The sequence below is a fragment of the Carlito syrichta genome, unplaced genomic scaffold (assembly GCF_000164805.1).
Source record: "Carlito syrichta isolate Samal-C Ts95f unplaced genomic scaffold, Tarsius_syrichta-2.0.1 Scaffold308872, whole genome shotgun sequence".
In the NCBI taxonomy this organism is placed as follows: domain Eukaryota; kingdom Metazoa; phylum Chordata; class Mammalia; order Primates; family Tarsiidae; genus Carlito; species Carlito syrichta.
Genome location: NW_007252968.1, coordinates 112,359 through 125,954, shown reverse-complemented (window position 1 = coordinate 125,954; position 13,596 = coordinate 112,359). Strand labels below are relative to the sequence as shown.

The 13,596-nt window shown below is 37.8% G+C and overlaps 1 protein-coding gene across 8 annotated transcripts in view; it reads right to left on the bottom strand.

Moving 5' to 3' along the window:
• The window catches only part of PUM1 (pumilio RNA binding family member 1), a 148,697-nt gene that overhangs the window by 28,113 nt on the left and 106,988 nt on the right, over positions 1–13,596 (bottom strand). For 6 of the 8 annotated variants that reach the window (XM_021716682.1, XM_021716681.1, XM_008066267.1 and 3 more), the window contains 4 exons: positions 7,638–7,776; positions 6,153–6,296; positions 4,942–5,238; positions 3,597–3,833 (listed from right to left, as the gene is read on the bottom strand). In XM_021716682.1, coding sequence (XP_021572357.1) covers positions 3,597–3,833; positions 4,942–5,238; positions 6,153–6,296; positions 7,638–7,776 — 817 coding nt within the window. The remainder of the gene's footprint in view (positions 1–3,596; positions 3,834–4,941; positions 5,239–6,152; positions 6,297–7,637; positions 7,777–13,596) is intronic. The other 2 variants (XM_008066272.2, XM_021716684.1) reach the window with 2 other exon arrangements.

Below are 13,596 nucleotides of genomic sequence, written 5' to 3'. Positions count from 1 at the left end.
GATAGACAGAAAGTAGGTCAATAGGTTAACTGGGGCTGAGAGTAAGAAGGGGGATTTACTGCAAATGGACATGAGGGATCTTACAGAGCAGAGAAAACTATTCTAAAATAAATTATAGAGATGGCTGCACAACTTATAAAGTTATTAAAATTCACCAAGATCACACTTAAAATGGGTGAATTTTATGATGTGAAATACAACGCAATCAAGTATTTTTGGGGATCTGGGATGTAAACAACTGGTAATGAAAAACCATCAAAGATTTTTAAATATGCACTCAATAAAAGATTTTTTAGTAAGTAATGAGAAAAATTATTATGCAGGTCACTGATTTTGTGTGCACCCTAACATATGGGACAAAGTGTGAAAACGACAAGATAGTGAAAAGATTCACACTGGCAACAACACAGATACAGGCTGGGATGTGTATTCAAACACTTACTAGCTATGTGGCATTACTAGCTAAATTCATTAAACCACGCTGAGTTGAAAGTTTCCATGCATAGTAAACTTTTTCTGAGTATTCAACACAGAGAATATAAAATGCCAAGTATGGCTACTTGTCACTGAAGATGGCTGGTGGCAGAAGTGAAACGGTATTAATAAGAGACACTGTATTAGGTGTGGCCATATAAATATTGGGTGTTACGTTTCTTGCACCAAAACGTCTTTAGGTTCTTTGTAGAGACTGAGAAACCAAGTAGCACACCTCGGTTTCTCAGGACTAAGATCAGGACTAAGGCACAGAAGAACCTTTCTTTTCTCAAGGAAACAGATGAGCTGAGGCAAAGCTCTACCAATCAAGATATCAAGTTCCTCAGAAATGACATTTATGGTATGTGCACTACCCACAATAACAGAAATTCAATACAAATGTACACCAATCAATTACTTTAAACACAGTGAATTTTTTAAAAGGGAAGATATCTTAAAAATAAAGCTAGACAGGCAACAAAAGTCATGAAAACAAGAATAACTCACATCAATAGCTATTTTCTACTTCAAAGGGAAAACACGAATTAAGTAGTATTACACTGAATTGTTGATACACTAGAAAGAGGAAAGGCATAATGCATGCAGGTAATATTACCAGCTTCATTTTCATACACCGAGAATCACAGCATTTAGTTCAGGTTTTGACAAACCACAACCCACAGAATAAATCTGGCCTTCCATCTATTTTTGTAAATAAAGTTTTATTGGAATTTAGCTACACATTCATTCATTTACGTTTTATCTATGGTTCCCTTTATATTTCAACACAGCAGAGCTGCACATTCATACTACAGAGACCATCTGGACTACAAAAACCTAAAACATTTACTGTCTGGCTCTTCACAAAATACATGTTGCAGGTTTAGTTTATTTAGTGCTCAGTACGAGATGGCATAGTTCACATGTTTAAACCGAGAAATTAAAAGATACTATATTTCTGGATCTGATAATGCACTGGCTCAATATATCCTGGGCACATGTACCCTGAAACTGCATGACTTAGAATAAAAAGGATTGATTCTAAAGCTGGTCAAATCTGAGATGACCAAGGCAAGATATTTAAGTCCTGAGACATGGGAAATAATAACTATACTTTCTAGAGCTTTATGTACAGGACCCAAAACCAGTAACACTAGGCAGGTGAATGTCAGGTCAATGAATGTTAGTTCCTTCCTTCTATCCACACATCAAACTGAGGGTTTCAAATCCCCCTCCAGATTTTGTATTAACCCCAAGTCTTTAAAGCCAGGGAATCTGTCACTAGAAATACTGTAGAGTAATATATTACATCCCCTTATCCATCTACTATGGACCTACCAATCAGGAAAGTCCCTGTAACTTTTCTAAAGGTATGCCCATGTATAACCTGTGAAAGTGAGTTCTATAACTATGAGGAGGGGTCCCAAAAAACCTGGAATTACCTTTTGGAGGGCAGACCCATTGTAGTACAGGCTTCTTCTGCTAGATAAGAGTTCTAGGAACTCATCGACATCAGTATATACAGCTAGTGTTGTGTGAGGCTGTGTTCAGCTTCAATGCATTTTTTTGGAAAGTCTTTCAACATGTTTGCCCATTACATGATGGGTAAGTTACAAGAACAACCTACCCACACTGCACTGAGTTTTCACCAGTTTTTTACCAAAAACAGCATGACTCCCATGCCCCATTCTCCTTATTCACCAAATCTTGCCCCAAGCAACTTTTTTTGTTTCCCCATGAGAAAGTCCTCAAAGGGAAACGTTTTGCCAATGTAAAAGAGGTGAAACAAAAAATGGCAGAAGCACTAAAAAGGCATCAAAATTGACAAGTTCAAAAAACTGTGTACAGCAGTGGAAAAAGTGTCTTGATAGATGTATTACATCAAACAAAGTACTTTGAAAGTGACTAAATAAATTCCAGCTGTTTTGAGTTTCCCTCTGTATAGCTCTTACTGTATTAAACTTCAGGATATACACACACATACACAGACACACACACCCCAATGTATGTACATAAGCATAGTTTAAACTTGAAACTCACCTCTTTGAAACTCAGAGCTATCACTCTTATTTCAACAATAACTCTACACTTCGGACTTTTCTTGATTTTTTAAAACCATTTCCCAATCTTTGCTTTTCCAAATAAAAGCATCCCATTTGTTTTTAGTCAGTACTCATTTATAAGTCCATGAAGCCACTTTTAATCTTGCTTAAAAGCAGACTTATAGGTAAAGTGGCCATACATGATTTGACCAAGACAGTCCTGATTTAACACTATCATCACAGAGAAATTACTATTAGCACTCCCATGCACTCACAAAAGTGCCCTGGTTTGTATGATATATTATATGGTCACACTACATCTAAGATTCTATTTTCCCCATCTAGGAAATAAATCAGTACTTCAAACCTGATAAATAACTAGAGGAGAGGAGTATACACCATACTTCTGAGATAAGAGAACACCTCCCATTTTCTGAAAGATTTTGAGATTTGCCACCAAAAATAATAACAAAATTTTCATTTTACTCTTACAGCCTGCTGCTTGGGATCCTCTTCTCTCATTTTCTAGAATCTAGATGATAACATTTTTAAAAATCCCATGCATAAAACAACCTAAATATATAACAGGGAAATAAACATCTACTCATTAACATGCTGTGTAGTCTAATAGTTTACATTTACAAATATTTATTGAAGAATATGGCAAAAAATTTTAAATAAAATGCTTTATGTGAAAAAGCAAGATGGCAAAATATTAATTGTGATGTATCTCAGGTGGTGATACTAGGTGATTACATTTTTCTCTATCTTGGTGTTTTCCAGCTTCAATGAAATGAACCTATACTGTTTATACTGAAAGACTCTCAAAAGTAGTCAAAGAATAAAATGTTCATACTAAAGCTAAGTGAATATAAAGGGGATGTACCCAAACTCGAATAAATCCAAAACAGCTATACTATCTATAGGTACAGCCTGAATAACATGAGGTATTTACGGAAAAACACCCAGGACACTGCTAGGATAAAGGGACCGTCCTTTGCTTGTGCAAAGTACTTGTAATGTCATCGGTGACAAGAGAGTTCTAGAGTTCAAGGTGGTGTTAGAGTAATGGTTTCTTACCCAGGTTTAAGCTTGAAGAGGATCCATGTGAAGAGAGGGAAGGAGGTGGTGTCTGTGAATGTCCTGGTCCCTGACTAGGGAGAGGCATGCCCACGGGTCCAGGAGAGGAGGAAAAGCTAAGGCCGTTATAAAAACTGTGTCCAATGGGGGTCAAGCTGCTCGATGTCCTCTTATAAAGGTCACTGCTGCCAGTCAGGGAGTCACGGCGGGAGCCACTGCCAGTGTTGGAGTTTGCAACTAAAATGGAATTAAAACAATGCAGATAAGAACAGGCCTGTTCTTCGAAGAACAAGCCTAGTGACCTGTTCCTACACTTGATCCAGACTCCTTACCACAGCAAATTTGTCAGCAGAGACAGCCTAACTATAAATGTAGCAGTTCTAGGGGCAGATAAAGTAATAAAGAGGACATGGCTCAGGTTAACATGAAACTTTGGTTCAAACCATCACGCGAATGCCAAATTTACCTTCCTTTGGTGTCATATATTATGGAATAGGGGAGGGTTAAGAAGCTCTGACGGCCGCATAAGCTATGGAAAAGGTGAAAGAAAATGGACTAGAAAGAATGCCTTTCAACAACCAAAAAGGTTCTAGTAGAAAAATGGAATACAGAAAAAAGATTTATAAATGGGGTAACTGCCCCTTACAAAAGACTTATATACAAAAGCCTGTTTTCTCAGTGGGTTCAATCGAGAGTTACTACCACCCTCAATTTCAATTAAAATATTTTCTTTCATACATGCTCTTCTGTTTAAGGATCACACTGTTTTATAATCTGCAATTATCCTATTGCTCACCTGACTATATCCTGCTTTCCTATCCCATCAAAAACATTTAAAATACCTTGGTCTACTGTCTTTCCTCCCAATTTTCCAATGTCTACCTTAATTCTGCTCAAAAGACTGGGGAAAACTCCTAACTCTTTAAGGCCTGCAGGCCAAGCACTCAGCTCAGTCTCAATTGTGGAGCATTCAACCCTGTGATCTTTGGAAATCCCCCTCTCTCAGTCTTTAATATCATTATTTCTAAAGCTTCCTCCACATACTTCCCAATGTCTGCAAAACTCTCCCTTGCTTTTCAAATCTCTGAAACAAATGGACTATGTGAGTATAAGTAAGTAGCAACATGAGCATGGACCTGAAGCAGACCCTAACTGTATAATCTGATTTCAACAGTTCATCATCTCACAGGTTATATGGGATGGCTGGATTCCCACAGGACAGGGCTTGGTCCAGACCTGCCTGTGATACCTGCACAGGGCTCCATGCATTATCAGTGTTCCAGAAAGATTGTAAAAAAATAATAATTAAAATTCAGTTTTAACAGCACATCAGTCTGATTTCTACCTGCTGTTCCAAACCCGCCGAGGGCAGATCCCAGGGTGGCGCCAAGAGAACTGCTGCTTCCAAATCCCAAGGATGTGTTGCCAGGCTGGGCAGAGCCCTGGGAGAAGAGGGAGCTGCTCTGTGAATTGGTGTTCAGAGAGTTGTTGCCGTAGAAAGAACTGGATGCCAGGTTGTTATTGGGCTGCTGCTGGGGCTGGGGCTGAGGCTGCTGGGTTCCTAAAGGGCGAAATGGTCCATTTGTTGTTCCAGCAAGACCACCAGCTGCTCCATTTGCTGAAGCTGCGGCTGCTGCAACAGCTATGAAGAAAAAGCAAACCGTTTGGCTATGGAGGGGACTGGCCACATTTCCAAAACTACATTTTTACCTTTTTGGAAAAAATCTTCTAATGCTGCCTATCTTTTCAAAACGGACACAAAGCTTGTAAAGAACTATACAAATCTGTCTTTGATTCATCTGAAGTTTCTAGTTTCTATTTCTACTTTCAATTTGAAGTCAAAGTACCATGGGAACAAGGTCACTAAGTTGGTAGCTTTAAAGTGTCTGCAGTTTTAAAGGGGTACACATACCATAGGTAGCCATTAAATACAATTACTTCCTAAAATCTCAAATTACCTAAATGTCTATATTGAGGAATTTTTCCAGAAACATACAATCCATATACTAAAGTCCCTCAAATTCTTATTTTAGGACTTCACTCTCTTCTAGATGCTCTCTCTGTTATTCCTAATCTTTAAAAAAATTTTTTAAAATACAAAGCTTAAAGTAAAACAAAAACAAAAACAAAACCATTATTCCTCCCAAACAAATGTATAACTATGCCACCTCTCATTATTCTTTCCCACTTCCTCCACTCCTGTCCCATGCCAAAAAATCAACTCCCCCTCCCAAAATTATCTTGAAATAATAACTTGGATTTCTGCGAAATCAGCTTTGGATCTTTGCCAATAAAGCCATTTTGTGTGAATAATCCAACTTCCTATGATCTCAGTGGAGTTGCACCTTTGCTTCTAACCAGCTGGTATATGCCCCTCAACAAAACACAGAATCCACTGAGGTCACTTATTGCTTCTGATCTCTCTTTGAAACATTATAGAGTAGAAGTGATATATCAAGAATTGCCAAATAAAGTGTATTTCAACATACTTTAAGAATATCATTATCAGTCGCACCTTTTAGATGTCTGACAGGAGTCCACTCATTGTAAGCTCACCTGCTTGTGCAGCTGAGGAACTAATGATGACTGGGGCAGGAGCTACAAGTCGAACAGGAGCTCCAAGACCATTTCTTGCTCCTGCATTCACCACAAGGGCACCAGTTTGGTCATAGTAAGCAGCAGGAGCCAAGACTGGATAGCCTGGAAATATCAAGCCAATATATAAATACAGATATTCAGCAAACCAACATCTCCTGAGCACCAGCATATTTCAAATAATTACAAATTCAAGTCTGGGATTTGACTGACCTAGATTTATATCCGGGCTTCACCACTTAAACAGGTGAAAGACCCTGAATCTCTGGAAATCCATTACTCATCTGTAAAATAAGGATAATAACAGTACCACCCACCTCATGAAGTTCTTGTGAAGATTAAGTTACAAGATGAATGTGAAGGATCTAGCATGATGTCTGGCACATACTAAGTGAACCATAGGAGTAATATCATTTATCTTCTGTTAAGTGTTAAAAAGGTGATTTGGTGGGATAGGAAATACCTGTGCTCTTCAAAGCGATAGCCAAGGATGTCACCAGTAACCATACACTGACAACTTTGCTTTCTTGACTAAACAAGTGAGACTCTACTAACGATTACAAAAATCATAGTACTTTCATAACACATAATAATCTAACCATAAATAACCTGCAAATTAGCAGGAAAAACCCAGACAGGCATCAATAGCAGGATCTTTTAATACTATGTTAAGACAGAATCTCCAAATCCTAACTAAAGCCATATGAAAAACTGCAGGTGACTTCCTAATAAGGCAAAAATGCTTAGTATCTAACAAAACAAATGAAGCATGTTGACATTATTCACTGAATTCATAAGTGGATAATTTACATTGACTATGCTTTACAGTCAAGATGCATAAAGTTAAGCTGAGCTCTCACAAGTACCTATTTCAAATGAAGAAAAACCAACTACATCCACTCCCATGCAAAGCACAAGACCAGATGACAGTGAATCAAGAACAACATATAATCAAGTTATATCTATATAAACACACATCCAAGAGGTAGGCAGCTAAAAAAGACATCTACTATTGGTTTGGGAGAAATTCTATAAATATAAAGGATGACCCTATCAAGGAATACCAGAAATTTCTTCCAAATCATGCTGTTCAAAATTACCAACATAAGACAAAGCATTGAAGTGACACTAAAGTAGTCAGGTCACTCCATTTATTCCTAATACTGAAGGAGAAAATAGATCACCATCAATAGAAAGCACATATTCCAAGTTGCACGGACATTTACATTATCTGCGATATATAAGACTTACAACTGGCTCAGAACAAAGCTCTCATCAATGAACTATGATCTATGTGAGGGCAAGTGTATATCATCCCTGCCAGTCCCTAAATCATAACAAAGCCTAAACAAGTTGAAAGCACTACCCAGTCTCCTCTGCATTGTCCCAAACATGATGCCTTCCCCTCTCCCCACCAAAGTATTAGGAACAACACTGCAGCCTCACCAGGCATGCCTGCAGCCAGACCTTGTCCAAACGCAAGAGCAGAATTCACTGCTGCAGCTGCCACAAGTGGATCTGTTTGCTGTCCCTGCTGGTTCTGATTTGGGGTCAAAGGACGCTGGCTGGCTCCTCCACGGAGAACCTGCAAAAGGAAGACGGAAATAAGTCAACTATTTAAACACTTCCAGTGAGAAGAAAGCCAATGTTATTATCACTGGAGTATCTAAGACCTACCATGTGCTCAAGTTGAGTCAACTTTAAAAAATTAGCATTTGTAGCCAGGCTCAGTGGCTCAGCCTGTAATCTCGCGCTTTGGGAGGCTGAGGTGAGTGGACTGCCTGAGCCATGGGTTCGAGACCCACCAGGGCAACTTGGCAAGACCTCATCTCTACAATAAACCAAAAAAATTAGCCAGGTGTGGTAGCGCACACCTATAGTTCCAAGCTACTTGGAAGGCTGAGGCGGAAGGATCGCCAGAGCCCAGCAGGTCGAGGCTGCAGTGGCCAGGAGTGGCCACTGCACTCCAGTCTGGGTGACGGAGTGAGACTCCAACTCAAAAAAAAAAAAAATTAGCATTTGTAAAACATTTACTCTATAGTAGTTTGATATGTATGGCAAAACTGTCAGGACAGAGAGTCAATTAATAACATTTCATAAAATTTCATTCTACCATACTTGGTTCAAACATATTATCTTCATAAGCAGCAAAAAGCATAAAAAGCTGATGACTTATACATTAATCAAATATTTTATCCCATCTGCCCCATAAAGTTCTTGTGACAATTAAGTTAACAGATGAATCTGAAGGATCAAGCATGATGTCTGATATATATTAAGTACACAGTAAGGAGTAGTGTTATCAAATAATGTCACAATGTAGCAAACGGGCAGGTGCAACAGAGCAATTAATAAGACAGACAATAAACTGGAACCATATAATGTCAGTTCTCTGACAAAAAGTGAGTAAAGAAAATAATAGTATGAGAGAGAGTGGTGGGAAATGGTAAGGGGTTTACAGACAGGATGAACAAGGGCTTTTATCCACATATTTAAGTTAAAATACCTGTTTTACAAACATACACATGATGGAATATGAGAATATTTATTTAATCTATTCTTTAACACTATTCCTACCGATCAAGACCCAAATGAGGTCACCAGATTTGATTTAGCAGGTGACTTGTCTGATACCTCTCTTCAGATGAGCGTGATCATAAATTCCATGATCACACTCATCTGAAGAGAGGTATCAGACAAGTTCAGTGTAGAATACTAGTTCTGCCACTGTGATAAAGGACCTAGTTTTTACTAATAACAGATACAGATACAGATATTAGTAAATATCAGGCACAGTGGCTCACGCCTGCAATCCCAGCACTTTGGGAGTCTCAGGCAGAGGGACCACTTGAGGCCAAGCGTTCAGGACAAACCTGGACAACAAAGCTAGATTTAAACTCTACAAAAAATAGAAAAATTAGCCTGGTGTGGTAACATGTGCCTGTAGTCCCAGCTACTAGGGACGCTGAGGTAGGAGGATTACTTGAGCCTAGGAGTTCAGCCTGGGTGAAAGAGTGGGACTCTGTCTTCAAAAAAAAAAAAGGTGGGGGAAAGACTGCTAATTATTATTCTAAATGATCTAAAGAAACTTTTTTGCATATTTACATACTTCTATAAGTAAAAATGTAAAACCGACAAGTCAAGGCTAAAATTACTAAAGTTTCTAACTATGTATTTTGCAATGTTTTCAAATGCAAAGTTCTTATCAAACCACTTTCAATTTCATTCTGCTAATTACAAAAGTTAGACATGGGGTTAGGAACTTGGGTACAGATTATTCTTGGTACAAATAGTAAAACATGTAAAAAGAAAAACAACACTAATAATCAATTAAATACTCGTTAAGTGAGTATAAAGTGATCAACATTGTCCATACTAACAAGAAGAGATGTGTGAACACTTAATTTACCAGTCTTTTATTTCCTTATCTGTAATAAGTGAAAATTTTAAAATGATCTTGTAGATTTGTTGGAAATATTTGAAATAACTTCTACTAGCCAGAATGCCAGCTATCCAGTAGATAATTAATAACCAATAGCTAATAACTATTAGTATCAACATATTACGCAACTTGTTTGTTTGTGACCTAAAGAATCTAACCAACTACGCGAGACAAAGGGTTTCAAACTACGTAGATAGAAGGATAATGGGGGAATACAAAGGTAAGTGAGAAGATAATCCAGAGAGAACTCACTCTAGGATAAGTAAACAGCATATACAGAGATATGGCAAATACTAATAGTTCTAAATTACTAATTAAGAAAAATTAAACCATTGTTTTCGTAGGGCATAAAGAAACAGAATTATGTTTGGTAAGTGTTATATGAAAGGGCAGGAGTAGTGAGACAAGGAGCCTAAAGAAAGTAGTAGTCAAGACTACTGGTAAGGAGGAAGGAAAACAACATATGTTAGCTTTGTGTTTATTCTCTTGCAATCTGTACAGTACCCTTAAATATACTCTTAAGCCATCTGTCAAAATCCATATATTTTTGCCAGGAACAGTGGCTAATACCTGTAATCCCAACACTTTGGGAGGTGGAGGTGAGAGGATTGCCTGAGTCCAGGGGTTTGAGACCAGCCTGGACAACTTGGCAAGACTTCATCTCTACAATAAATTTTTAAAAATTAGCCAGGCATGGTGGCATGCGCCTGTGGTTTCAGTCTACTCCAAAAAAAAAAAAAAAAAAAATCATATGTTTTCATTTCATCAATAGCTGTCAAGTCTGGATTTTATGGAAGCAAACATAAAATTTCACAAGTAACATTTTAAAGTCTAATAAAAATCTACAAAAATGACTGAGCTTGTAAAACACTAGCCGAGGAGTTAATTTACTACATAACTTGACAATGCAAAAGCTGTTAAACTCAAATTTCTTTTCAAAGGCATGATTCAATCACAACATTTAAAAGTAACCAATATGTTACAAACAAGTAGTTACTTGATAGAAATACTCTAATGAATAATCATTCCTTCTTGTTGGTTCTCCATCCTGCTCCCTGCAGTATACCTCAACCTAGACAGTTCTAGTGCAATCCTAAACTCCTCCTACTTAAAATCCAGTAACCAACACCAAATCCTCATCAAGTTTTACCACTGTGCTTAGGTTCAACCAAATACCCAGGACTTTTTTACAATTTTACAAGCACTTAGAAATATGAAAGAAAGAAAGAAATTTGTATCACATATCAAAGGAACTTGAACAAGAATAAAAAAGGAAAAAGGAATCAGAAAAGATGGAGTGACTGGAATCTCACTGACTGCCTTGAAAACTCCAGCAATTAGATTTAGAACAGTAAACTTGCCTAGAATACAACATATACTTTCTGATAAAATGTAAGGGTCAAAAAAGTCAAAACCAAAGTTTAAAAAGAGCTTCATGCTGGGTGCGGTGGCTCACACCTGTAATCCCAACACTTTAGGAGGCTACGGTAAGAGTATTACCCAAGTCCGGGGTTCAAGACCAGCCTGGGCAACTTGGTGAGAACTCATCTCTGCAATAAATCAAAAAGTTAGCCAGGCATAGTAGTGCACACCTATAATTCCAGCTACTTGAAAGGCTGAGATGGAAGGATCGCCTGAGCCTAGCAGGTCAAAGTTGTGGTGGCCGTGAGCATGCTGCTGCATTGCAGCCTGGGAGATAGAGTGAGACTCCAACTCACCCCCCTGCTCCAAAAAAAGGGCCTCTCATTTGAATTACTATGACAAGGTGGTTTACCAAGAAAATCATATTTTCCTTAAACACCTGAAACCAGAAGTCTTCAAAACAAACAAACACTGGACCTAAAACAATGGTTGCTCATTTAAAGAGTTTGTAATTATGGATAACAGAAAATTCCAACAAGTGAATGACTGTCGTGTCCTTTTATAACAAAGGAATATACATTTAAAGAAATCATTCAATTCACACTAGTTGGAACCAGTTAATGATAGAAGACAAGTTCTCAGATCTACTTTAACTCCAGACACAATATGGTCAGAAACAAGTTATAAAGATAGAGACTTATGTTCAGTCTTAACAGCTTCATATTTCTGTGACTCTGTGCGTACAAATTCTATTTCCTCAATTGTAAAATAAGAAGCTGTATACCTATTTATCAAAATTACGAAAAGGAATAGAAATTATTTGAGGAGCACTTAGCTTTACACAAAAAGCTTTCAATAAATAGTTACAACTATTTTTCTTGTTCCCTGTATTAGAGCTAATTTTAAAACATGACAATCTTCAGTCTTCCAAATCCACAATGATTTGGCAGCCATTAAAAAAAAGATCATTACACAAAGAACCACAAAGAGAAGTTATTAAGAAATTTATTTAACAGAGATCATTCATTCGGTCAACAAATTATTTACTGAATTTCCTAACATAAGTGGTATGAGAATTGACATCTGTTACCAAGAAAATCATTTAATAGCTTCGTCCACACCTCCCAAAAAAACAAACAGAATTTTAAGACTTGTATTTTTCCAATAATTGTGTGGAATCTTTAAAAAATTAAACATGTACCCTCTTATAAGACTGATGAAAAGCAAAAAAATGCTTGTTTGAATCATATGTACATATATAAGCATGGTATTCTACCTCCAAAGACAGCTTTTATTTGACAATGCATATCAAAACCTCATTTCATTTGCTCCAGAAAAATTCCATACTAGGAACTTTTTCAAAAGAAATAATCATAAATATAATTATCCAAAGGATGTTACTAAGTCTCATTTATAACACCAAATTATTGCTAAGTGAAATATTAAAAATGATGAACTAGTTAAAACAAGCTACCTTGTGACAGATTTAAATGTACCTAGTAAAAATATTATTAAAAAGAACACTAGGCCGGATGTGGTGGCTTACGCCTATAATCCCAGCACTTTGGGAGGCCAAGGTGAGAGGATTGCCTGACATCACTCTGGGCATCTTGGCAAGACCTCATCTATACAATAAATCAAAAAAATTAGCTGGGCATGATGGTGCGTGCCTATAGTTCTAGCTATTTGGAAAGCTGAGGCAGAAGGATCACCTGAGCCTAGCAGGTCGAGGCTGCCTGTGGCCATGAGCGTGCCACTGCACTTTCAGCCTGAGCAACAGAGTGAGATTCCAACTCAAAACAAAAAACCACTAAATAACATGGGAAAGTAAATACAAAACTATGTGGAAAGAATAATCACAATTTTGCAAAGAATTAAGTAAGACTAAAATAACAGATCCAAACATATTAATTTTGGTTTTCTGACGTAAAAATTTAGAGTGATTTTTTTATTTTTTATTTTTCCAGTGCATCACAATTTCAAGCAATAAAGAGGTGTTATTCTATAATGATTTTTCAAAATGGTATCAAAGGGGGTCAGGTCCAGCGGCTTAAGCCAGGCCCTGTGACACATGCCTGTAATCCTAGCACTCAGGGAGGCTGAGACAGGAGGACTGCTTGAGCCCAAGAGTTCAGGACTAGCCTGGGCAACATAGTGAGACAATATCTCTACCAAAAAAAAAAGAAAGAAAATTAGCTGAGCATGGCTAGTAGCCCACACCTGTAGTCTGAGGCAGAAGAATCATCTGAGGTCAAGGCTATGGTGAGCCATGTTTGGGCCACTGCACTCTAGCCTGAGCAAGAGAGTGAGATCCCAACTCAAAAATAAACAATCATATGTAGTTTTGCAATTTACTGTCCTTTCTCAACTTAATTAAAAAGTTGGCTGGGCTTGGGCTTTATTTTTTTTTTTAAATTGGAGTCTCACTGTCGCCTAGACTGGAATGCAGTGGCCGCTCCCGGCCACCGTAGCCTCTACCTGCTGGACTCCAGCGATCCTTCCGCCTCAGCCTTCAGAGTAGCTGGAATTACAGGCACGCGCTATCATGCCTGGCTAGTTTTTTTTTTTTTTAATTGTAGAAATGAGGTCTCGTCAAGTTGC